At 38.1% G+C, this 26,897-nt stretch overlaps 1 protein-coding gene across 1 annotated transcript in view; it reads left to right on the top strand.

Moving 5' to 3' along the window:
• The window catches only part of DWA1 (DWD (DDB1-binding WD40 protein) hypersensitive to ABA 1), a 59,031-nt gene that overhangs the window by 26,201 nt on the left and 5,933 nt on the right, over positions 1-26,897 (top strand). The window contains exons 5-11 of the mRNA XM_077360504.1: positions 78-123; positions 5,321-5,381; positions 10,509-10,562; positions 10,720-10,800; positions 14,950-14,989; positions 18,799-18,911; positions 23,997-24,107. Of these exons, the coding sequence (XP_077216619.1) occupies positions 78-123; positions 5,321-5,381; positions 10,509-10,562; positions 10,720-10,800; positions 14,950-14,989; positions 18,799-18,911; positions 23,997-24,107 (506 nt within the window). The remainder of the gene's footprint in view (positions 1-77; positions 124-5,320; positions 5,382-10,508; positions 10,563-10,719; positions 10,801-14,949; positions 14,990-18,798; positions 18,912-23,996; positions 24,108-26,897) is intronic.

Genomic DNA, 26,897 nt, shown 5'->3' with positions numbered 1-26,897 from the left:
TATTTTGTGATTTTAAAAATGTTTTTTTAAGAAATTAAGTTTGCTTTAATGTATTCTTTTGTTTGTTGTGGTTGCAGGAAATTATTTAAATCCGGTACTTGATTTTGTGAACCCTCAGCACAAGTGAGTTTCAAAACTAGAATTTAACTCTTCTATATGTAAGATGTCATGTTGATGTTCTTAAAAATTATTCCACTTCTGTGGGGACTTCTTATATATGTGTTTTTGATCCATGGAAGGAAGTTTGAAGGGACTGCTTGGATCTAGAATCTAGAGTTAACTTAAGTATTCAACTTGTCATCAAAGCGGAGGTTTTACATTTCGGTTTCAGGTTCGGTTGGTACAGAAATGAAATTTTTTTAGTTTCGGTTGGAAATTTTGGTGCAAGTCTTGTAAAATCATGGAAACATATGCATATGATGAAATTTTAGGATGAAACTTTAGGAAATACTAGTACAAATACATATTTAGAAACCATCGTATAAGCAAGAAAGCCATCCATAATGGCTTAATCACATCGAAACCTAGTGACATGTGTTGTCGCACATGTCTGGACCATAGTTACCGGATTCGCCATCCGCCCTCCGACCTGCGATCCGGGGTCGCACGATCCCAAACGTGGTTCGCTAGCGACCTGGATCGCCAAAAATAACGACCCGAAGCGACCCGCGGAAGAGAAAGAGAGAGATGCATATAGACTAAGGGGGAGGTGGAGAGAGAGCTACAACGTTTATATATTTTGGGTTGGATTGGAACTAGAGCTTTCTTTTTGAAAAAAAAATATGTAGGGCATACATGAGGTTTTTTATTTTGTTTATTAAATAGATGTAGTATGGACTATGGAAGGACATTCATATATTCCAATGGGAACTTTCTTTTTGAAAAAATATGTATGACATAAATGAGGTTTTTATATTTCGTGTATTAAATGTATGTAGTTTGTACTATGGAGTGATATTCTTGTAAATATATATGAAATTATATATATATACCATCGTACCGCGTACCAGACTACCATCGTACCCCGTTCCCGTACCACGTACCGGAACGAACTGCGTTCCAGGTAACATTCTGGACAGTAAAGTCAATAACGAAATGCAATGTAATGAAGTATAAGAAAGTACAACGACCAACCATTCAAAAAAAAAAAAGAGTACAACGACCATTCATCCCTCGAAGGGCCCCAACTCTATGTCAATACCACAAAGAGTTTCGAGGTAGTATTGGTCCGGTGCCGATTTGATATCTAGTGCATGAGATACTATTATTGTGCAGTCCAATGACGCTGTCTACCAAATTTCACTCTCTACATTTATGAAATGAAATGCAAACTAAAATGGCTTACAGAAAAACATTTTCCATTTCCTTGCTTAGTCAGACCCAACATTACATGATGCTTAGGTTTTGAGATTTGAAATTCCCGCGACTCTTCTCATTGAAATGAAAAGTGGGCCCCCCTTTGATTCAACTGGGATCGGTCCACAAAACATGTTGACAAAGATAAAAAATCTTAAATGTTTTTCTACCTTTGCATATGGTATTGGCACCACTATTTGCATCCTTTACATCCAAATGAAAATTTATCTATAATTGCAACAAATCAATTGAAAGATGGTAATGATGGTGAGAACTAGTTTCAGCCTGGAATTTCAGTCGTTTCGACAATTTCAGTTGATTTTCTGTGGAATTTCAAAATTTTCACCGAAATATTGGAGTGGAAGGTATCCTTTGAGATTTCGTTTTGGTGGAGATGGAAATGGAAACATTTCGATCGTTTCATGTCGGTTTCGGTGGAAATTTAAAGCCATGATCAAAGCCGCATATCACCCCTTAATGCTGGAGGACCTCTTTGTTCTTGAGTGTTGATTATGGAATTCACTTTCTCTAATCATGTGCTATTAGGCTTGGCCCGCTTGTTAGCATCACCATTCATTTAGCATAACGTGCTTGTATAATAATTTATACTAACTAGTATTTTGTACTGTTTGTGGAAGTGAATAGTCTACACATGAAAGTAAGCTATTGGGCAGTAGAATTTGTGTCAGCATGCACCATCTTAGTTGTTTATCATGGATGTGATGTAAATTGTGCAAATGGCCAAAAGTAATCTTATTTTGCAAGTTCTCTAAGCACATCTCTATAAGCATTTAAATATTTTTCATAGAGGACTCTGAAGATAGATGGTGGGTTGGTAGAGGATCCAGAAGTAATCATAGATCAATGATTGATTACTGCCAGAGCTTGTACGTAGAGAATAATAGAATATCCGTCAATGGAGGAATTACAAGAGTTTGTTTTTATGAGCAGATATAGGGCATTTGGACATGATGGTTTTTTCATGGGTTTATCAGAGGGGACATGGTAAAATTCGATTTTCTGGAGTTTGTTGTCAAATTCCATGGCAGGGAAGGCTGATCTGTGAGGTTAAGAGCTTATTTTATGGTCGCCAAATGTCTAATGGGGCATTATAAATGGTCGCCAAATATTGGATAATCCTCGTGGCATACAGATGCATTGTTTTGAGACGCAAGGAAAATGGAGCTGGAGATTGCGTGCTAGCATGACATGGAAAAGGGTTATGAGTTTATGAATGATTGCTCATTTGTTGAGGGCTACGACGGTGTGTATGCTCTTGGCTTGGTTATCTATTCTCTTTAACACTCCCAACGATTTCTTCGAGAGCTCTAGAAAGGCCCAACAATGGACCGACTAGTTTGTAAAGTTGGGTTCTTTTCGTTTTGAATGCTTAGGAATTACGGTTATTTTTCTATTTATTTTAGAAATTCCCAGACAGGATTATTAATAGGTTCTGATTTAGGAAAGTTAAATTTCTTTGGCCTGTAGTGAGTTCATTATTTTAGTAAGTTTTTAAACTTGGGAAGCTGTTCTAAATTTATTAAAGTAGAGTGGGAATCCATGGGTCTTGTTGCTTATTAATATATGCAAAATTTGTAGTGATACTGGACTTGGTGAACTTTTCAAACTGGAAGTACCATTGTTTGGTGTTGATTGGTAGAGCCCTCACAATAGGCTTCTGGAGTTGCTGGGCCATCCATTGGTTCTAATCCTGCCATCTTTCTTGTTGATCATCCCGTTGTCTAATGCAGCCCCTGAAAGGCTTCATTGGAATAAGCGGATAAGGTTTGCGTCGTTGATTGCGAATTCCCTGCAATAAAAGAAAAACAGAACTAATTCATAGGAGGTCTATAAACATCATCCTTGGATCATAAACAAAATGCAGAAGTGCTTCTAGACCTCATGGAAGAAGGAATAATTTAGAACAACATTCCTCATGGAAGAAGGAATAATTTAGAACAACCCTTGCCGTCTCTTACTTCTATAGAGAAAAAGAATTAGGAGGTGATATCTCGATTATATCATCATCCACTATAATGGTGATTCATATCTTTATAGCAATAAGAAAAAACAATTACACTAAAAACCGGACCTGATTTTGATATGGACCGTAGGAACCACCAATAACTTGATGTAATAAAATAAGGCCTATTTATTTTAGTTACTGTCCAATTTTCTTCCTCTTTCCGTGTTTCACTGAGATTATCATGTTCTTTATGACCTACATCATTCCCTGAGATTATTGTGTTCTAAATTTACTAGTCAAGTAGAGTAGGAGTCCATTAGTCTTGTTGCTTATAGTTATAATTATATGCAAAATTTGTAAGGGGTATTGGACTTGGTTAACTTTCCAGACTTGAAGTCTCATTGGTTGATGTTTGAATTAAGGAGCTTGCACAATAGACTTCTAGATTTGCTAGGTTGGCCATAGGTTCGAACATGGTTTTAAATTTCCCTGAAATTTTCCCGAAATGACAAAATTTTCTGTTTCCATCCCCATTGAAACGAAATCTACATGAATTCCTTCCATGTCATTATTTCCGTCGAAATTCCCAAAATTTTGACCGAAATTTGATCGAAATGGTCGGAGTGACAAAAAATCGGAAAGATATTATGTTTTGCATTTCATTTCATTAATATAGATAATGATATTTGGTAACAAAGTAACTGTATCTAATGCATGGGACCATCGCATGTTACTAGGTATTCGATGTGATTAAGCTATTATGGATGACTTTCTTGCTTATGTGTTGGTTTCTAAGTATGTATTTGTGCTTATTCTAGTATCTCCCAAAGTTTCATCTTAAACTTTCATCATTTGCATATGTTTCCATACGTTTCCGTGATTTTACAAGATTTCTAACTAAACCGAAATGTTTCCATTTCCGTGCCGACTGAAACCAAAAATGAGAACCTTGGGATCGAATGCTGACTCTTTCGTATGGATCATCCTCTGGTTAATGCTTCCCCTGAAAGGCTTCATTAGAACAAGTGGATAAAGCTTGCGTCGTTGCCTGAATTCCGAATTTTGTGCAGTAAGGGAAATATGGAACCAACTCATAGATGGTTCATAAACGCTATCCTTGGATCATAAACAAAACACACAAGTGCTTCTAGATCGCAGCAAAGAGCGCAGAATTTTGAACACCCCTTTTCCTCCCTTATATATATAAAAAAAATTTAGGAGATGAAATCCCTATTACATTACCAGCTCCTATTAGAGTGATTTATAGAACAACACTTGATTTTGATATGGATCCTAGGATTCACTAATAACTCGACATAGTACAATCAGATCAAGTTATTTTACTTACCGTCCAATCTTTTCCCTACTCTTTTGGGATCAACTAAAAAGTTTAGATTAAAGGACGGTTATAGGGACCTAAAATATGGTAACGTGCAGTACACTATCAGGTTGTATGTTAAAGGCAATGGCATAGATAGACTGGTTTGCTAAGCCATTTTTTGTGGAATTGACACCTTGTGAGCATCTAAAACATAGAAAGAGCTCTACTGCTTACCATTCAAAAACAAAAAGTGCTCCGCTGGGTTAAGTTATTCAAGTAGAATCTATTATTCACGATACATGGAAGAACTGTCTCCTTCCTGGCATTTCTCATGCTCAAAGAGTGCATGTGGGTCACTTCTAGACATCTTCATAAATGACTTTATTTCCCCAAGAATTTGTTGCATTGCAGTTCGGTTCCATAGTATGGCCCACATCACATATCACACATCACGTGCAACTTCTGTGTTTGAAAGTTTGAGGGGTTGGCTTTGTATGCTTATGAATTTGATCGTAAAATATACTCCCCATGTTCTTGCTAAATCTTTCTATGCAGCTTGTGAAGTCTGTTATTCCATTGCAACTGTGTTATATAAGTCATGCTCCAGCTATTCAAAAGAAAAAGAAGAAGTCATGCTCCTTAATCCTAACCTTCATCTTTTCGTTCTCATTATTTAGAGGTCCGTGGGATGCTCTTTCTCCAATTCCTGAAAGCAATGCCATTGCCACTGATACGCAGGTTTGTGAGTTTTCTTTTCTTCATTTGTATTGAATAACGTCTTTTCTGGCAAGCCGTTTGTTGCTTATTGTTTGCTTTGATGATATGGGATGGGCATGTATGGACACTAAATGTTCCCTGGGAAAACACAGAAAATCTGATTCTTCCCATGCTTTTGTGATGCTTTTGAGTTGTTGGATGGAGAGAGTAGAGTCAAAGTAAAAGCGACTGACGGCTACATTCATTGTAAAGATTATGGTCTTTTCGTATTGGTGGATGCAGAATGAGGAATACAAGAACAAGCTCAAACAATCGAACGATAGATTGTTAGCTCTGGTAAAAGCATCTATGGATATGGTCCAAGAGAATCCCTTTCTATATTGTAACTACTGAAGTTTTATTCTCTAATTTGAAAAGTGAAAAAGAGAACACTTCCCAAAAGATGCGCATTATGATTTTTCAAAATGACAGAGGAACACAATGAGCAAAGTTAGTTCTAGTCTTTCGGAGGAGAAGGAGGAGTTGCTGGGTTTAAGACCAAGGATTTGCCCAAATATAATCCGCAGGAGGAGAAGAAGGAGTTGCTGGGTTTAAGACCAAGGATTATAATGAGTATCAGAGATTACTACAGTTGCCGTCGGGAGATTCCCCTGGCGGCTCAAGGCCCAAATCCTAATGTGGTGCAGATGTTCTGAAGCTGTTGTTTCAACCTGGGCCGAATGGCAGAGCAATTTCTTGCATTTGTAAACTGTAGATATTCTGCAATGGAGGTGTTCCAATCTATGGGTATCCTCAACATTTGCTGCCGAAGGTCGCTAATTTTATTAAGTCAAGGCAAAGGTCTGCCAAGGTCCTTCTGGCCACCTCGTTCCCATTCAGGATCTTTGGGAAGTATCGAGGAATGGGTTACTAGAACGAGAAGATTGGATTTTATAGCCCATAAGATCCTTGCCAAAGAACTTATGAGTTTCATAGGAAGGGGCCATCAGACTAAAGCTATTGGATGTGCCCGCAAAGCCAGTATAGAAACTTTCGGTTGCGAATCTCCTGAAAGTGCTCTAGGCCAAAGTTGCAGTCAGTCCCGGCCAAAGTTTGGAGACCTAAATCACCCAATCCTCCAGAAATGAATTTTGCTGATGAGCATCCAGTGATAGACGTTCCATCTGGCCTGGTGACTGAAAGGAAGAGAAGGCTTAAAAATTGCCTCATCGGGGCTCTAAAAATAATGCATGGCTTTTGGAAGACATCTGGACTTGGGCCAAACATTGTTGGGGCCTTTCTCGGCTGAAGAAACCGTTTTCCATTAGTTTGTCGGACATCGTGTTCTATTTTGAATCGGAGTCCCAGGCCACTTCCATCCTCAGGCGTGGCGGGGATGCTTTGGGGGATATACTCTCCTCCCTCCAATCTTGGTTCCCTACTTTTAATACTAGTGCTAGAACCATTAGAGTCAGATTTTACGATATCCCTCTCCATGCCTGGTCCTTATCTACTATTGAAGCCCTTGGCCAATCTTTGGGATAGGTTTCTCAGGTCCAATTATTTGGCAACCACGATCACTGTCTGGCCTTTGCATTTGTTTTTTAGTCTCTCGCCTCAGTGGAATTCTCTATCTGCATTTATCAACCTTCGGGTTGACTCGAACATTTATTCTGTAAAAGTTAAGGCGGTGAGTGAGGAGTGCTTTAATTGCGTTAGTGTGTCGGAAATGGGGGATCTAAGTGTTAAGAAGTTTGAGCATTTTGGAGAGCCAAGAAATCAGGCCGCGGGAGAGGGATCGCCGGAGTTGGCGGACCCGAAGGATACTGATGGTATCCCTGGTGTCAATCCCGAGGAGGATAGTGTCAGTAGTAGGGAGCCGTTGGTAGACCCACCTGCTTATTTTGAATTACCATCTGGTGACTTTCCTGCTTCGCCTCCCAAGTCTGAGAGGTATGATAGCAGAAAAGTGACCTTGCGTAGTTCGAGGGATTGGCGTAGTAAAGGAGGTTATCAGAAAACCTTAAATGCTGTATTAGTTGGCGCTTTAGAAAATGCCAATCGGAAAAATCTTTCTGACAATTTTGTTCTGCAGTCGGTGGACGACAAAAGAGTTTTTAAATTAAAAAATAGATTTTCCGATAGGGATAAAAAGAAAAAGAAAAAAAGGCGTGTAATTCAACAAGTATGGAAGATTATGGAAACATGGAGCGTGCTTGTCCATCCCGGTCCCACAAGCATGCTCAGCTGCAGAAAGGGGGGCCTATGCGTTTAAAGTCAAAATCTGAGGCTCGTTTATTGGCAACCAGAGGTGGTCTCTCTTTGTTTAGAAGAGATCTGCTAAGTGGTTTCAGAAAGGAGGAAGTTAGGAAGAGCAATTTTGTAGCGAAAGTCCAAAACGTCCTAAAAGAGGTTGAGAACTCGTCTACTTCGGCTACGTTGGGGGACGAAGGCTCCATGCGTAGGAAGAGGAAGTGTAACCAAGACATTACCTTCGAAGTAAACGATCTAGAATTATTAAAAGTATTGGAATATAATGAGAAACTAGCCAGAAAGGAATCCCCAACTCCAAGAGAAGTCACTTTGAGTAATCTAAGAAAGCGGTGGAAACAATCCAATTCAGTAGTTAATGAGTCTATGGAGTCCCCCAGTAACCCATTGGGAAAGAAATCGCTTCAGGTAGTCTCTGCGCCTCTGTTCAACTCCCCCCAATTCATGGAGGCTTTGGAAGAGGAGAGACGCCTTCGTCGGGCTCGTTGGGAAGAAGGGAAGGTTGCGGAGATTAGGGGGTTAGAAAAGATGAAGGAGGGTTCGCATGAAGATCCTGTTTCTCGTGACTCGCTAAATCAAGAGGTTAGTCAATTAGGCAGAGATCGCTTATGTGTGGAAGAGAATATCAAAGGAAAAGGAATATTGATGGAAAATGATCTACCGTTGCTGGAGGATTGCGAGACTCCATCAGAGGCCTTTGCAGATATTGTATCGATTGGGGATGTATTCGGAATAGGTTATGAGGAAAACTTCGAAGCAACTAAAGCAATGTTTGAATCCATGGCCGAAAGGGACCTGAGAGAGAAAAAGGAAAGAGAGGTTATAAAGAAGAAGAGGGAAGGGGAGACAGATAATTAGTATGTTTTAAAGAAGTTTTAAGAGGTTTTCGGGTATGAGTCCAATTTAGTAGGCGAATTGTTCAATTGCTTTCATAGTGTTCTTTATAAGGTTCATGAGGTTGCTGGTATGGATATTGGTCTTTGGAGAGGGTGGTATCTTTGACGGAAGGATGGCCCTTTTTTGATTGGGCGGGAGGTTGTCCGGATGATAGATAGAATTACAATGGGAGCAAACTAAACGATGAAGATCCTCGCTAAGTTTGAGTGACTTTTGGTGGTTCGCTTTATGAGGCACTTTTCTATGGTTGTCATTTAGATGAATTGACTGTCCGAGATGTTGTATTAAAATATCTTAAGAAGAAGAAAAGGAGTGAATGAAACGAGGTAAATCTTCATCAATCTTCAAATTCTTCGGCCTCTTTGGTGGCCATGGCAGAGGTGGAGTATCAGTAATGGAGTAGAGTAATGGAGTAGAGTCCAGTTGTTTTGGAGGCCTATGGAGTTAAGGAATAACGGATTATTGGCTTGATAGAAAGGTTGTAGCCTTATTCTTAGTTGACTTTTGTAGCGGAATTGGAAGGAGGGCTAAGTAGTGTTTTTACTTTTTGATAAAATGGCATGTAATTTTGAAGTCTACTTTCCTTATGGTTCAGGAGTATTCCATTGAACAGATGCTTTGTAAATGTAAGATGGGACCCCTGGTCCCCATTGTAACTCTTATATATATATATATATATATATATATAAGCAGCTAACTTTCCAAAATGTCACTCTCTTTTTCCAAGGAAAACAATTTTGGAAAAGTTTTTCCACCCCAAAAATCAACTTGGCGCCCCTTTTGACGTGGAGTCTGCCCATAATTCACGCTATAAGTAGTGCGTTTTTGGGGCAGAGTTCAAGTAATTGTCATATTTTGATGCATTTTCTGTGTAGTTTTCTCCGTAGTTGTGATACATAGATATACCTTTTTTTTGGTAGTTTTTCTACTTTGTAGCCCTTTTCCGTAATTTTTCTCAAAACTTAGGACTTACGCCATGATTATTATTGCTAGCCTATATTGATGGGATGGGGCATTATTGTGGCGTCCACCATTTTACACCTCATGTTATTGATGGGATGGGGCTGTCATGTTTAATGGGGTAGGGCCTAGCATTTTACATGGGCTTTTTTATTGGACAGGGCCTACCTTTTGCACATCATTTGTAGGGCCTAGCATTTTACATTTGCTTTTTTATTGGTTAGGGCCCACCTTTTGCACATTTTTTTTTATAGTTTGGGTCTCACCACTTTAAACCCATGCATAGCATGGACCTGTATTCTAGTGTGTGTGTGTGTGTATTTATTGTCACTTTTCAAAAAAAAAAAAAATGTTAAAGCAACTGTCAACATACTTGTTCTGCCTTTTCTGTACTTGTATGTTTTGTGCTCATTCAAACAGAAAATTTTATGAATTTTAATATCTTTAGATTATCATGCTTATTCACATGCACAATGGGCTTAAAATCATGTCACAAGTCAGTTCTGTTAATTGTCTTTATCAGTTACAATATCCACCACCAACTGAACCCAACTGGTCTTGCTGAATGACTAGTGTAGAAAACTGAGAAATACCTTCTCAAATCGGACCTCGCTCAATGGGCAGCAAAATGTCAAGATAAGATGAGAGATACTTAATCGCACAAAAGACAAGAACTCAAGATTTACATGGTTCGGTAATGTGCCTATGTCAACTGGAGAAGAGTTTCACTATTTCGGTTAGTGTTATTCACTTATACTCTCCTTCTGGGCCAAGAAAACACAGAAAACCTCACAATTCGTAACCCTAATTTGTGGCTTATATATCAATGCCACTAGTCCACTACATCAAGAAAATTACCGAAATATCCTTTAGCGCAAAAGCGTAAATTAAATTTTCCTTTACATTTCAGAACTACAGTTTTTTCCTAATTATGCTTGCATCAATCTTTTTCATGACTGAACTGGTTGCTTATAATGTTGTAATAAACGATTTTTCTTATATGCTACTTGAGTGTGACATTATGTTTTTTTTTTCCAATAGGGGGGATCTATTTTTTCAGCTGCTGGTGATGCTTGTGCATATTGTTGGGATGTGGTACGTATATTTTCAAGGTAATGACATTACTTGTATGACCAAATGTAATTAGGAAAATTTAAATGCGTTATTTCCTACTAGACAATATGTTAGTGATAGAAAACTCGTTATTTTGTTATCCAACTGCTCTCTTACCAACACAAAATTCCCATTTCAGGAGACAAGTAAGAACAAGATGGTTTTCAGGGGGCATTCAGATTACTTGCATTGTATTGTTGCCCGCAAAACAAGCAATCAGGTTCGTTTTTTTCTTTTTTCAAGGCATTATTGTTCGAATTCATGCCAATCAAATAAATTAGTGCTTTTAACCTTCAAATCCTTGTCTTATTTTGTTTAGATTTTCTAAACATGGTCTGGTGTGTTTGTTTCAGCTGAAGTTTTTTTCTGAATTGGGTTTGTACGTTGTATTTCTCTTTGCTAAACAAATTGCATGATGCTCGGCATCTAATCTTCAACTTCTGTGCTATCAATTCATGTCTACAACCAAGAGTTATAATATTGAGTTGTTAAATTGATTATGCAGGTGTTCTGTACTTATTGTTAGTGTCATTATACGTGGCTAAGTAGATGATTCGTATGATGCAATCATGGTTTGAAATTTCGGGCCAAAATTTTGAATTTCGCCCAGGACCGACATCAAAATGCCTTAATCCGAAATTGCCAAAAATTTGCTGAAATTTACAAGATTTCCGCTGAAATTTTAAAATTTTCCACCGAAATTTCCAAAATTTCCACCAAAATCTTGTAAAATACCGAAATTTTACATGATTATGGTCAAAACCGACATTTAAAACCTTGGATGCAATCAACAGCCGATTCTTAACCAAAACAGTCAACCCCATGTCTTTTGAAAGGATTACACCTAGGGAGGGGTGCAATTCCGGTTGGGTCGGGTTGAGCTTTTGTTAAAAAAATGAATCGGAATGAACCCAACCCCGGCCCAATTTTAAGGTAAAAGCTGAACCCGAATTCCAAAAGATCGACCCGAGTTGCACCCCTAGGATTTATCCCCAAATGGATACACGTAATACACATGTAGTTACACACATTTAGCATATCAGGATGGCATCTTTGAACAACCTGGACTAAATCATCATTGCTAACATTCGAGATTCTCAATTAGCAACCTTGACATGTCTTGGAGATAATCTGAAATACAAACTTGATTAAACCAGAGTCACTTCCACAAACTACTTGGTTCATAGATTGCCAAGAAAATATCAAATTAGATCTCAAAAATCAAGTCAATATTTGGTCCCACTTTAAAAAAACCATGAAGTGCAGAGTCTCCATGGAAGGCTTGGCACAATTTATGGGTTAATCTTTCAAACATGAGATGATGAAGATTCATTACAAACTGAAACTGATCTCGTAGATGAGAGCTTTGTCTTATTATATGTGGAACAAAAAGACCATTTGGAAGTTTTTCTCACTAAAGGGATTTAATATTTCTTGATCCTTCAAATAGTCATGTTATGAAGTATAATGATGATACAAGGCTATAATATTAGTTTCAAGGTCGCCCAAATTGAGTTACCAAAGAATTAGATGTCTTTGGAGACTCCGAGTTGGTAATTGGGGAATGCAATAAGGTCTTGCAAGCTTAAGCAAGAAATTAGTATCCTACAATACCTTTACTTAAATCCGCTTGGAGTATTTGGTGAGATCAATGGGAGGATGCCTGTAAACCCATAAAATGCAAAAGTTTTGGAATTCATAACCTTAAATTGGTGGATCAAGCTATATTTAAATATTAGTTTTGGATATTTGCGGATGAGTGCTTACCTGCTTGGTCATTGGAAGCACAATATTAAAATTAGATATGGGCCTATTGGTTTTGGGTGTGAAGCTGTTCATTCTTCAAGGTTTGGGTGCTGGTGTGTAGGAAGCTGTTGGTTGTGCGGATAGTGGCGTCTATGAGGCAGTTGGGTTTAGGGCTGGCATGTTCATTAGGAGGGCCTGTTGTGTTGGGAATTACCTTTTCATGTGGACTTCATTTTTCTACATAGGTTAATTAGGGTTTAGGGAGATGTATTGATTAGTGATTGATTGATATAAGGACTGGTGTGATGGAGTGAGTGCTTTGGTTTCGGAGGTGAGTGTTGAAGTTTCAGTATTCTTGTTTGATAGTTTGGATCGGCTGTACTTGCAGTATTGTTGTTTGGACTGCTCCCTTGCTAGCTAGAATCCTCCTAGTGGGTTCTATGTCAGGTCCATCTATAAGCAATGACGGGGATCAGGTGCAAGAGGAGAGGAAAGCTTGGGAGATGGTCATAAAATATGTGCTGAAATGAGGCCCAAAGGGACCACCCATCCCATTTTGAAGCAATACACGGTCAAGCCCAGGTGGGGCATGGGTTTTACGTCTAGATAAGTCAACGGCTTCTTTGACTTAATGGCAAGACTTGCTAGATAATAAGTTGCCATACTATATTTTATCATTAAAAAAGAAGAAGTTGCCATATCAATTAGGTCCACTTGGAGGAGATCTTTTATTTTAGTTAGTTTCCAGTTCAGTGCAGATGCCTCTAGAATAGCTAGAGGTGAGTCATTTTATTTATTAAGGGAAATTAATATTTGTTTCATTGTTTAGGATTATTGCTAGTAAGTTTGTTTTAATTAGGACTGTTAGTTGATTGTTTTAGAAGTTACTAAATTTGCTTAGGAGGCTACTTACCAAGTTTAGTTAGTACTCTTTTAGCAAGTCGTTGGGGAGAAACTCTATATATAAGGCCTAGCTTCATCTTGACATGATGCGATGAGTAACTGAAAAAACAGTTTTTTGGCAACCTTTCAAAATTTTGGATGTGATGTCTACTCTTCTTGGCGTGATGCCTTGATCTCCTTGTGATGCCTAGGCTTCCATTGGTGTGATGCCGTGGACTTTTTAGTGTGATGCTAACATATCTATCCTTATTCATCATTTGATTTCAGGTATTTAAATCCATTCTTTTGCGTAGTTCTTGGTAATGTTTGTTCTAGATAATCTAGCTATTTCTTTTCACCATACTTAGCTTCATTAGAGCTCTAGTTTTCCTTCTTCTTCGACTATCACTGTTAAATCTTCTTTTAAAACCTCACGAATAGTTTTCTCCGCATTTTCTTCTTTGTTAGTAAACCCCCGCGCTTTCCATTAATCTTGTTTTGATTTTTGGATTCTTTATTTTTACATCAGTACTGTTATATTTGTTCCTCATCCATGTAAACCCTTTAGGTGACCTCCTTACTACTAGTCAGTTCAATTTTAACTTATTTACAACTTTTTAATATTGGGTTTAATACCATTCAAAATAAAATAAAATACTGGGTTTGGTATTTGCCTAAACTAGTATACGTGACCAGATATATCCCGAGGTCAAAATCTGAGTATTTTTCTAGAGTTTATTTTCCTTCCCAGATTGGTCCTACATCAATTTTGAATTAGAGCTTTGGTTAGGATGTCGTTGAGAGGCAACATAATTTCTATGGGAGGAACTCTTACTGAAGATGGCAAATCAGTTACCTTGAGAACATCTAGGGTATTTGTGGAGGAAAGACATGGTTCACAATGGTGGACATTCATGAGAAGGTCTTGAACGCTTAAAGATTGGGTTTAATTGGATAACCCAATATGCTCTTGTAAATGCAAAGGAATGACGAAGTCACAAAGTACATAATATCTCTACGTTCAACAACAATCAATCCTATCTGGAAAGTATATTTCAACATTGGTAGAGATGCTTATAGGATGCTCAAAACACATCTATCAAATGGAGCGTGCTCTAAAAGGTTTGTGAAGGTGTGATTGTGTGTGATGGTGCGGGTCAAAACATGGCCAAAGCAAATCTAGTCTACTCGGCACTATGTGGACGAGTACCTGGTTGACGCGGTGATAACTCAAGAGTGTAGATTTTTTATTTACTTGGCAGGACAAAACGTGGACTCAGCAAGAACTTGGCCAATTTAAAAGGGAGTTGACTTGGGCAAGTCAATGATTGTCTTGAAGAGTTTGAAACAATGGATGAGTAATGCGGTAGCATTAGTCTTTTGATACAAGGTATTGTTGTGAAATATTCTGTCATGTTGAAAGTGGATGGTACTGGTGATTTGTATCGGCTGGACTTTGGAGTCCAACTAGCATGTTTTATGTATATTGTGCGTATCCATTTTGGTTTTGTGCATTCTTCAACGGGGACAACTATGCTACACTTTCTTTTCCTTGATTCTATTTTTTTGTTTTCTTAATTGGTGTTTTCCTATTGTTTATTAGTTTATGACATTTTTCAAAGCTTTGTCAAAAGTTACAGTTGAGAACTCTCTGTTTCTCACGTGTACATCATTTAAAGTTTGTTCTCGTTGTAATCACATTGTTTAACTTGTTCATTCTTTCATTTTTGTTTGTCGCTAGATCATAACTGGTTCAGAGGATGGAACAATGCGAATCTGGGGTGAGCTTGTGATCGATCAATTTATAAATGAGGCATCCACTTTTCTTGATTCTGTTGCATGTACTTGGGCTCATTTTAGCTTTATTTAATGTACTTTGCCTACGTAATGTTGTCTTCATAGTTGGTGTTCTTTAGCTATTGGGTACCTGCATCGGCTATTTCTATTTGCTTCTTAATTCTTGGAGGCAAGTTCATTTGCATATTTTCTCAAATAATCTAATCTAGTATACCTTTTACCATAATTATGGCAAGTGTTCTTCAATGTGCTCGTAATATATTTGATGTGCATGTCTGATTTGATATGAGGATGTAAGTGTCTTGTTATTGTTCCACGAGTAGATTAGTTTGGATATTATTTTTTCTTTGTATGTAAGAGTGAGATAGGTATTGGATAATGTCTTGAAGGTTTTTTTTTTTGGTCTTTTGTATTCACCCTAAACCTAGGGAAGTGATTTGTTTCAATAGTTGTACTCTTCCTGGCATTTGCACATTGATGCTTCTGCCAAATTGGAAACAGAACAATCATCTAATATATAATTGAAGGTTCATCAATGTTCGTATAGGAAGAAAGGTGGAGCCTACTCACTCCTTAGCCAATCATCAACAATCTGATTCTTAGTTCTAGGCATAGTTTTAAAACTCCCCGCATCATCGTGGACTCCCTGAGTCGACTCCCTTTTCCCTTTCCACGTTCTACGTTTTGCCGCCGTGTTCCGCGTTTTGCCCCAAGGTTCAATAAAAACTCCTTTGACTCTCCTAAGTTATGACCGCGTTAACTGAGTACTCAACTGCATTCTTGGCCGCGTACGCACTGAGTCAATAACCATTTTTCTTTGGCCGCATTCTGCGCCTCATTCGCGTTTTTAAACACTGGTTCTAGGTATTGTTTCTTCACTTTATTTGAACAAGTATTTCATTGAAGAAAAAACAACTACAACACGATTATGGGCGCCAAACGACCAGAAAACAAGAAAGCAAATGAAACCGAGATGAAACAAATGACAGTAGCTCAGGCATATTGTGCCACAAAAGCAAGGTTGCCAGAACGGGAAGCGAAGGCTCTCAGGAAGGTGGGAAGCGGGAGGCGTGAAGGGTCGGAGAATTTTTTTAATAGTTAAATATTTTAAAATACTTTAAAAAATAAAAAAAAATTACTAAAAAATATAAGAAATAATTGTATGAACCAAATATTAAAAAAAAAATTTTTTTTTATTAAAAGATCCAACATTTACTTTAAGGAAAATCACTCAGCTGAAATGCCTGTGTTGACCAGTCTGTTGACCGGTGCGTTGGCCAGTGCCTGACAAGAAGAAAAAAATTTACAAGCCAAATTATGAGATTTTTTACCCGACTTTTTGAGATTTTTAATGGTTGGACATGATAGAATTTATGAATTTTTAAAATTGGAAAAATACCCCATCGTTTGGAAGTTAAGATTTTGTCCCTTTTTTTCGATTTTTTTACTAGAACTGGAAAGTTGACTTTTCATCCTTTTAGATTTGGGTCTTGGAACTATTTTTAATAGATTCAAATGGTGGTTATTTCCTTATTTACATGTAAATCTTAACTACTTAAATGACTTTACATGTAAATACTAAGAAGAGGACGAGAAGAGGACTAGCAAGAGACAAGGAGGGTAGATAGGAAACGCGCTTCCCATAGAGTGGGATACACATTTCCCATAGAGTGAGAATCGTGTTTCTCACGTTTCCAAAACGGGATTGCCAAAAATTGGGGAATCAAGATTTTCGGGGAATCGAGATTCCCCATTATGAGTAGGGATTCCTGCTTCGTTGCACAAAACAACTTCTCTACACGAGTCACAATAGTTGAAAAGTCTGTCAGCCTTTGAAGTTCCTTATGGATTGGTATGAGACAACTTGAATAAAAAACCCAATGATGATGCCCATTATTTCTCTAAACAAATCAAGAAAGCGCTGTGGGTTTGAAAACTGTCTAAAGCTAGTTGATGGTGATAAAGGGATTGTCTTTTACCCAAACTTTGGAGAAACCATGGTATGTGAAGCCCTTCAAGCCTGACCAGACCACTTTAACTTCGGCCCTTCCCCACCACGGGCCTGCATAAGCCAAAACATCCCATCCATTAGAGTTGGCCATAGTCCCTCATAGCCGACTACCCTGTGAAGGACTTACTTACCATTGTGGATGTTAAGTTCAAACCAGCCAAGATGGGGGAGCCTTCCAAATATCAGGGTTGTGAAGTGATCCATGTGTTCTAAATGCGTGGTTCGGTCTTCCACTTTACAAAAACCTTCACCATAATACTGGCTGTATTGAGGATAGTCTTGGACTTCAAAATGTCTTAAAATCTGGTCCGTGAGCGTCCTTGGGAGATCACCAATAGGAACACGACTCCTTTCACATGATCCACTCATATTATGGCCCGGACAATCATATAGATAAGCAATATTAAATATATGACTGATATAATCTGCTGGCAACTCCAACATGTACGCAAAGAAGCTAGGCCCAATCACATGAGTAGGATTTTTCCATCTGCATTTCAAAAGGAGAATGACTTGTAGAGTGTTGTAACGCTGCTGTTATATGCAAATTCTTCTTGGGCTAAAGATTTTTTCCCCTCTAGAGACCTGCTCACCTGCAATTCCTTAATGAATTCCCCAAAGTCCCGTCAGTCACCTTGATCTGCCCATGTGTATGTGGATGATGAGTAATTGAATAGTTATTGAGCTGCATAACAGATTTCTGCCACAAGGTCCATCAAAAGTGACTGATAAATTTCACGTCCTGGTCTGAAACTATGGTCTTTAGCACCCCAGACAACAATGGACAATATGACGATGAGATCTTCGTGAAATCAACTTTTTCCCACCGATGGTAGTAATGGAGAAGAATATATTGAAGAAAGATATGGAAGATGGAATAGATGCAGAAGAAAGAATGAAGCTAAACTTGATTTCAAGTGCTATTTTTAAAGTTTTTTCTCTTGAAATACAAGTTGTTCTTAAATCAAGTATGAAGAGAATGTATTAGATGAATGAAAATTTATGCCTTTCTTGGATTTTGATTTTTTGAGCGTACAAGAGTTTGATCCAATCATGGAAATTGGTAAATCAGTTTCGCAAAATTTGAGCTTCAACAGAAAAGTAAACAAGAGAATTGGCTTTATATTGTTGGATGACAAAGTAAAGCTTGAAGGAAAATTCAAAATCGATTCACAATATCAATAATTGTACTTTCTCGAAGATGGTTGTTGTGATGAATTGAGGGGTGAAACATGGGTGAACACACCTACTCAAAGGCATGCGGTTTTCAAAAGATGATGTACGCAAGTTAGACTACGCTAAGTTGTTGGCAGTTGAAGATGCAAACTGGAGGACGATTTCTTTTCATCCTAGATGGACTGATGCAGTGGAACTTATTTTTGAACGGTACCGATGCAGTGGCATTAACAATTGATATGTTACAAATAAAAATAAAAATAAAAATAAAACAACTGATATCTTCATGGATCGATGGGAACACCAGAAATCATTTTGCAAATATTTTCACGATGTCCGGGACATGTCCTGAACATTGATGCTAACATCCATTGTGAGGTCTCTAGGCCTCCATACGTTATGAAAATTATCCAATTCAGTTATATTAATTTATGATGATTGATAGTGAGGTCAATTGTTAAGTGAGTTCTCTACTTTTGGTGGATTATTATTAGATTTACTTGCATCATTTAGCCACGAGTGGTGCTTCAAATTTGGTGAACATGTGAAATTGTTTTTTCATATTTACTTCTTGCTTTTGGCTGTTCATTTTTGTCACATTGGTAGATTGCAGAAGTGGAAAATGCATCCAAGTTATAGATCCAGAAAATAGCCATCGGTCAAAAGAATCCATCTCATGGGTCAGTTGCATTGCTGTAGATCCAAGTGAAAGCTGGTTGGTAAGAGATTCTGCCATAGACCCATGGCATTTGTATTTGATTTTCTTGGCTATTATGTTTTTTTTTTTCATTGTTGATAGGAAGTGCTTTTCCTCTTACTATTGACACCTCTGCTGATTTCGGCTCTAATTGACATGAATCTAAGTGCATGCGGTTTGTTCTTTGTTAATTTTCTACAAATTGTTGCTATTCGGTTATGTGTCATGAGATAGACCCAGATGCATCTGAAATTAATTCGGACTGGATATACTCTAAATATAAAATCTCATTTTTTGAAGCCTAATTAATGAAGTTGGGATATTCGTTTGGAATCTCTTGCTATTGAGTTATCGATTAAATTGAACTGTATTTTTTACTTGCTAGACAGCCTTGGTTTTGCCGTTTTGGGTTTTTGAGTCTTGTGCTCCATTATCTAATAAAACTCCCCCAGATGCTTAGTGTTTGTGTCGAGTAAATGTGGCAAATGGAGAAGCATTGTTTTGATTTATGGTGTGGGTGATGGATTGGTAGGCAAAGTGTCTTGTTAGCATGGCACAATTTCTCCCACCTGAGAGCTACCTCTTCTGCTCGAGCTTGGTACCCTTGCTTTCCCCCTACCTCCATGTTCAGCTGTTGCACAACTCATGTGGTTTGGGGACTTTCTCATGTTTCAGTTGAGCCAATCCCCTAGCAGACCTGCCACCACACCACAGAGCGGGAGGTTGGGTGGATCCTTGGGTTTCTGGCACAACCATGCCGCTATTATCTTGGTCACCAGGTGTCCTATGTCCTGCTATTTCATCTGTCTACTTTTGCTACTAAGCAAAATTGTCTGTGCTGGTCTTGCCCATGTTAGTTTGGTTGGCATTTCCCACTTTCTTGTGGGATTTTTATCAGGGGTGCAACTTGGGTCGGGTTGAGCTCTTGCTAAAAATGAATTGGAATCAACCTGAACCGGACCCGATTTATTGGTAAAAGGTCAACCTGAATTCCAAAAAATCGACCTGAGTTGCACCCCTAGTTTTTATGGATTGGGCACACCATACAGATAGGGAAATAAATGGATCTTTGAGCAAGTCTATGTAAATTGGCCTCTCGTGGTTGTTGCATAGTGGGTTGCCAACTATCGAAACAGGGTTGCTGACTCTTGTGGGATCATCCTTGTCATCAATGCAATTGTGATTTTTATTATGAAAGCTATTATGCATATCGCGGTAGCTATGTATGTCAGTTGGGAAGTAGGATTATCTTATGCGTGATTGTGTCATAGCAATGTCAAACATAGTAGAAAGCACTTGTTTCAATAGGATGGCATTGCACATATGTGCGAGGGATCTTATTGTATTTCTCCAGCGGATTTGTTTGGGTATCTATGAGCGTAGTACTTTTGTGCTTAATCACATTGCGATGCCTCAAAGTTACTAGGATAACTTATGGAGGGTTGGCTCCTTTGAGAAGCATAATGTTTATGCACCTCATCACTTTTGAATACCTTGAAAGCCACCGGGAATGCAGTGAGGTATGGCGAGTGACTTATATTGCTAGGTTTTATTTGAGTAAAAATCATGTGCCAGTCTTTTACAATTGTTGGGCCTTTTTTTTAAAAAAAAAATAAAAATAAAAATTTCTATACCATTTTGCATGGACTGTTGTATTGAGCTATAATGGGACAACATCTGATCTTCAATTGAATTTATGGATGTTCTCGTTGTAAACCTTTGAAGCTAGTCTACTAGTATTAAAAATCATGAGAACAATGATGAAGGATGAACCGATGAACTGCTCCACCCTTTTTTGAAGCTTTTAAAGTGGAATGCAGTTATTTGTTTTTTTGTTTTGTTTTAAATCTTGGCTCTTTGGGTGTGGATAGGGATATTGCTTAGAGATTATTCTATGGGTTTGGCAGCCCAAATCTAGGCTTACAGGTATTTATGGTTGTATCAGGGAGCCATTCTTGTTGTCACTTTGGAATTTCCTATGGCTTCCACATTGGCTCATCATTACAATGGCTCATCTAGCCCCCCGTTGAAGTCACCAATGCTTGTAGATTTTCTTTTCCAGAATGTAGATGTAGTTCAAAATATCACAATTACATAATTGAACATAAATTTAAACACTATTACCCACTTACATCTCAGTATCTTATTAATTGTAGATATCATAAGGTCTCTCCTCCATTGTTTTTTCCTGAAAAACACCCTATCCTAACACAACTAACTTTTTGAGAGAACAAACCCACAAACCTATTTAGGAATTCTCCTTTTTCCTTTTTTTGATTGGTAAAAGTATATACATGCACCAGCTGGGAATCTACCCGGCTCTAATCCTGGCTCCAGTTGGGAATAGTAGAAGAACCCAACTAGAGCCAGGATTAGAGCCAGGTAGATTCCTTTCATCTTCTTCATGAAATTTTTCTTAAGTATTCTTTTAGCTGACCCCAACTAGTTTGGGACAAAGGCTTTGTTGAGTTGGTCACCTGTAGGCTATCAAATGAAAACGTTCTCCTTTGGAAGGGTCAAATAGGTCCTATTGGCTGGGCATAAGGCATTTTTTCTATCATAAAGGCTTAGTTCTTGGTCCCACAGAGTATGTTTAGGAGGGTGGTGATTCCACCACTGGAGAGGAGAAATCTATCTTTTGGGAGGAGTACCTAGAGCATGAGTGTTGGATAATTAAGGATCAACTTATTTTAGCCTAGCCGAACTCTGACTCCAAATGTTCTTTTCAAATTTTTGTCATCATCATGACTTCGGGAGTACACTTGAAGGCTTTGCATGAATCGTATCCCCAATAATCTAAAGCTCTCATTATATAAGTGAATGGGGCTTTAGAATTGTAAGAAATCAAATCTTGCTATCTCTGAGTTTCTGAATAAGCTCTAGGAAATATTTGATCAGTTTGCGGCCATGCATCAGCCATTAGATGAAAAAAGGTTCATTATCCTCACAAGCATTGGTGATGAGTGGGTTATGTTCAACACGTCCTTTCTCACCGATTTTGTGTTTCTTACCGTCTCTGAACTTCATCTGTTCCTTCTACAACATGATGGACTTCTTTAAGTAAGTTAGGCTTTTATCAAGCCTCCCATGACGCAAACTTCCCACACAAATACTTTTGAGGTTTCTACTTGTGGATGTGGAAGAGGCCAAGCCATGGCAGTGGTCAAGACTATAAATAATATCAATACTGGATGCGGGTCAAAACATGGCCAAAGAAAATCGTAGTTGACTCGGTACGACACAGTTGAGTACTTGGCTGATGCGGCTGAGTGCTCGGTTGACCGATCATAACTCGGGCGAGTCAAAGGAGTTTTGATTGTGTTTGTAGGGCAAAACGGGGACTTGGACAAGAAGCCGGCCAAGGTAAAAAGTGATTCGATTTGGGGGAGTCCACAATGACACAGAGTTTTGAAATATGCTATCAGGCTCTCAACATGGACTACCATTCTAGACCTAGATATGGGAATTTTATTGCTTGTCTGGGGCAAGGTGGCTTAGGCTCTCAACATGGACTTTCCCGTATTCAAGTGGCTTATCATGGTCAACCTCAATTCTATCCTCATGTGCTGGGTTCCACTACTTCCCATCGTGCTGGGAACCTTTTTTTTTTTTTTTTTTCTTTAAGTTGCCAGATTTGTGGTTTTTCCCACGACTCTGCCGCAGATTGCCATCAGCGTTCAAATCCACAATACCAAACATATTCCCCTATGGCTCTTACTCATATGGGAGATCCTTCTCTCATCACGTGTTCTGAAGCTTCATGGCTGATTGACTCGGGTGTTACTTTTTGTTTGACTCGGGTGCTACTTGCCATATATCTGTTACCACAAGTAATTATCCTCTTACTTTCTTCCTTGTGTTCATCCGGAATGGTCATGACATGGGTGATGTATCCTCACCTCCCATCATGGGTGGTGGTTCCTCAGTCCTGATCACCTATATGGGTTCAGCTTCTGTATCTTCTTCCTCCTCTCAATTTCATGTTCTTGATGTTTATTTAGCCCTTATTATTCAAAAATACTATTAAACATGCCTCAATTTAATTCTCATTACCTTTTTTCATTTTTTTACTCCCTTCTTTGTACTTGTGACGTGGTGGTCATGGGTTTGAGTCATGGAAACAGCCTCTCTTCAAAGCAGGGGTAAGGCTGCGTACATCTAGCCCTCCCCAGACCCCGCAATGGCGGGAGCCTCGTGCACTGGGCCGCCCCTTTTTTTTTCTTTTCTTTATGCTTGTGAAGGATCTTCGGATGGGGAACCTCCTTGCTAGAGGTGTTCGCCGAGGGTTCTCTTGTATCTACATCTTATTTTATAGCATTCGTGGAAAAACTCTAGTCAAAGGTTTCTTTGCATCATCTGTTTCGTGAGTGGAAGATTCATCCATGTTCTATTTTAAGAATTTTATATGCTAGGTACCTAAGGGAACTCTCATCCATCGTGTTATCATTATATATATATATATATATATATATATATATATATATATATATATATATATATATAGAGAGAGAGAGAGAGAGAGAGAGAGAGAGAGAGTGGTTTGAGGAGTGATAGACGCAAGGGCCCTCTTTATGCAAGGGCTGGAGAAGGGCCCTTGAATAGATCCACGTCATTTTTAAATTCGGTTGAGAAACTGAATTCGGTTGCTCTTAATGACGTGGATGTATTCCATGGCCCTTGCATCTATCATTCCTCACACACACACACACACACATACACACACGACATAGGGTATTCATTAGGGCGGGGCTATTCCCTACGGATGCGCGAAATCACCTGTAAACCACACGCATCGGGTAAGCCTGGAGGAATTCGAACTCTCGTCAATGGGGAGCATACCCATGATTTTAAGCCAAAGAGCCACACCCGTATGGGTTTTTTGTTATCATCATATGTATGGGTCTTTTATTCTATTAGATAGTTAGTCCTTTGTGACACAAATATTTTTGTTATCATTATATTTATGGGTCTTTTTAATGATATCCATTTTTAAGAAAAAATGTGCTTTGCCATGGAATCTTGTACCTGTTGTTTTGTCTGGTTTTGGTAATTGTTTAGTTGTTTTCCCTAGATTATGATCTATGGGTTATGTATTTTCATTTTACAGGCTTGTGGCAGTGGCAGGAGTTTGTCGGTTTGGAGTCTTCCTGCTTGTGAGTGCGTTTTGAGAATTAACACTCATTCCCCAAATCAAGACATATTGTTTGATGATAATCAAGTAAGTTTTATATATCTAATACGTTTTCATTCTTGAAAATTATCTACTTAGTCCAGTTTGAAAGTAATGTTTACTTCTTAATATGATCAAGTTGGACCCCAATGTATAATTTTAAATTTCAGAAAATTAACATCACTCCAATTTGATATCTTGCCTAATTTTTATTTATTGTTTTGTTGGAAATGACATCCCATTTGAAGTGTTTGTTTTTCAACTTGTTGCAGGTGTAGACTTCAATTATACACCAATCTCTTCTTTGTTGAACTAAACCTAGCTATCATTTGAACATTAGAAGCTGGATCTGGACACTTAGGGTGGCACACTCATTTTGATGCTCTGGATCTGCAAGTTGGAAGCAAATTTTTGCAGAGATAATTATTCTCTGCAGGTTGGAAACATGACCCGTTCGCAACATGACCCCGTTCCTCCCAAAAATGCAATTGCTCTTATTAATAGGGCAGTGATAAATCGACCCCCAAATATCTTAAATCAACCACCTATGTCTCTTTCTCTCTCCTCTGGGTTAGAGTGTGAGAGAAGAGAGAGAGAAAGAGACATAGGGGGTCGATTTGAGATATGTGGGGGTCGATTTATCACTCCCCTATTAATATTGACAGTTCCTTTTTTTTTAATCGTATAAATTCATTTAAAGAAAAGGAGTAAGGCGGTCTATACAAGAGAAGAGAGAGATATACAATGAGAGAGAAGAAGAAAAATGATCTGAAAAAAATAACTGTCACAGGGGAAGGAAATTGAAAAGCTCCCCCCACCCCCCTTCTCAGAGCACCCTCTCTAGCCAACCTATGTTGACAGATCTTTGTAGTTTATACAACATTTTTATACACTGCTATAATATCTATCTAGCCTACTATACATTACATGGTTGCACTATATAAATTACTGTAACTTAGGCATTATATTTTTTCTAATATTTGGAACATTTTTGAATTGCCAAATATATATGCTTAGAACGTGTAATCATGGCTTCAAATTTCGACCGAAATCGATACGAAACGACTGTAATGTTTCCTTTTCCATCCTATCGGAACCGAAATCGAAATGCATAATTTAAAATCTTAAGTGTAACAGTGGTATACTATATCAGTATGTATTACATAATTATATTTATATAAATTGCATTCGAAATGTGGTGCGTGTATTATGTATAAATATTTATATGAATTATATTTGAAATTTGGTATATACTAAATTATCAATTATGTGCGACAGTGCATGTCGCTCGGTTTTCAATGTTTTTAAGCCATTAAGGATGATTGTCTTGCTCATGTAATGGTGTCTAACTAAGTATATATTTGTGCTGGCGACTGATTGAAACTGATGAAACCAAATTTAAAACCTTGCATGTAATATCAAATTCTAAATTATATTTAATATAACATAAAATTGTGATGGTAAACAGCTATACGATTTATACCTCTGTTCATTTTTTTCGTCCTTTTGATGCTTGGTTGCTCACTGATGTCTCAAATTGACCGAATGGAAAATTCCACTTTTTTATGCTTCGATCGATTTGCTTGTTCTTGGAAAATGCACATATTTTATCGATATGAAAGTATTATATATATGGGATTTGCTAGGCCATTTCGCGGCAGACTTTTGCACCAGAGAACAGCCACCTCAGATGAATTAAGCCTCTGAGACAAAATCTGCTGGAAAGTGAGCCCGAGTGGCTGTTCACTCATGCAAAAGCCAGCCGCGAAATTGCTTTCCGCAAAATGGCCTAGCAAATCCCTATATATACATGTTTATTGTTTGCATCACTAGATTCCTCCCAGTCTTGAACTGCTGAAAACTTACCATTCCTCATGTCGACGCTCTCGCTTTGGCTTTTAAGTTCTAAGCATATTTTTGGTGCATTTTCTTTCATTTGATATTCTTAGGTGCAACCTCATCCCGCTAATATGGGAAATAGAACTTGGAATTCTTACTAGAGAGTAACCTTGTGATAGGAAGCACTTGCTTTTCTGAAGTTGATAGGAATAGCATTTGTAATTACAGACTACCGTTGGAGGGGGAATGATTTTTGTCGTAGCATTTGTAATTACAGTCTACCCTTGGAGGAGGAGTGATTTTTGTCTTCGGATAAGGCACTTAAATCATTCTAGCTTACTTTTTCTCTTATTTCTCTTATTTTTCTATTGTATTGTATTTATGCTTGGTACTTAGTGTGAGAATAGAGAACATAGTATTCTTTTTTTGCTCTCTCAAAACCTTCCACATTTATTGTTCTATGTGGAAACAAACTGCCTTTAAAATCATAGATTGGAACTGATGAAGTTGTTAGACTGCGGTGTGGCCTTTTAAGCATTTTTCTATGATACCCATATGCGGATATGGACACTAACACAAGAACGGAGATTTGAATCTTTATTTTCCAAATTCCAAGACAAATACAAAGTTACAAACACGTGCCTCATACCATGAGATAAGACACAAGGCACACGTTATTTGTAAATAAAATTTATAAAACTTAGCTAAATTTAACTCAGAAGATTGAACTAATAGTATACTTAAAATAGCATCTACAACTCAAATGTTCAAAATTATAATTGCAAATTTGTAACACTAGAAAAAGCATTATAGTGAATTCAAAGAGAGTGGCATATGTTTCAATTTGACTAGCAAGAATATCCATGAAGTATCCAAGTACGAGTATCGGTGCCGTAGCATGTCGGACACGGTACATTGGACCTGCACAAGTATCTAAGTATCAGTTGATATTGGCATTTATATATTTTTTTCATTAATATGATGTATACAAGTGAATAT

The sequence above is a fragment of the Tasmannia lanceolata genome, unplaced genomic scaffold, assembly GCF_043159265.1.
Source record: "Tasmannia lanceolata isolate RefF3 unplaced genomic scaffold, GAP_Taslan_0.1 ptg000003l, whole genome shotgun sequence".
NCBI lineage: Eukaryota > Viridiplantae > Streptophyta > Magnoliopsida > Canellales > Winteraceae > Tasmannia > Tasmannia lanceolata.
The sequence above is the reverse complement of the archived record's forward strand: the minus strand, read 5'-3'. Positions and strand labels throughout refer to the sequence as shown.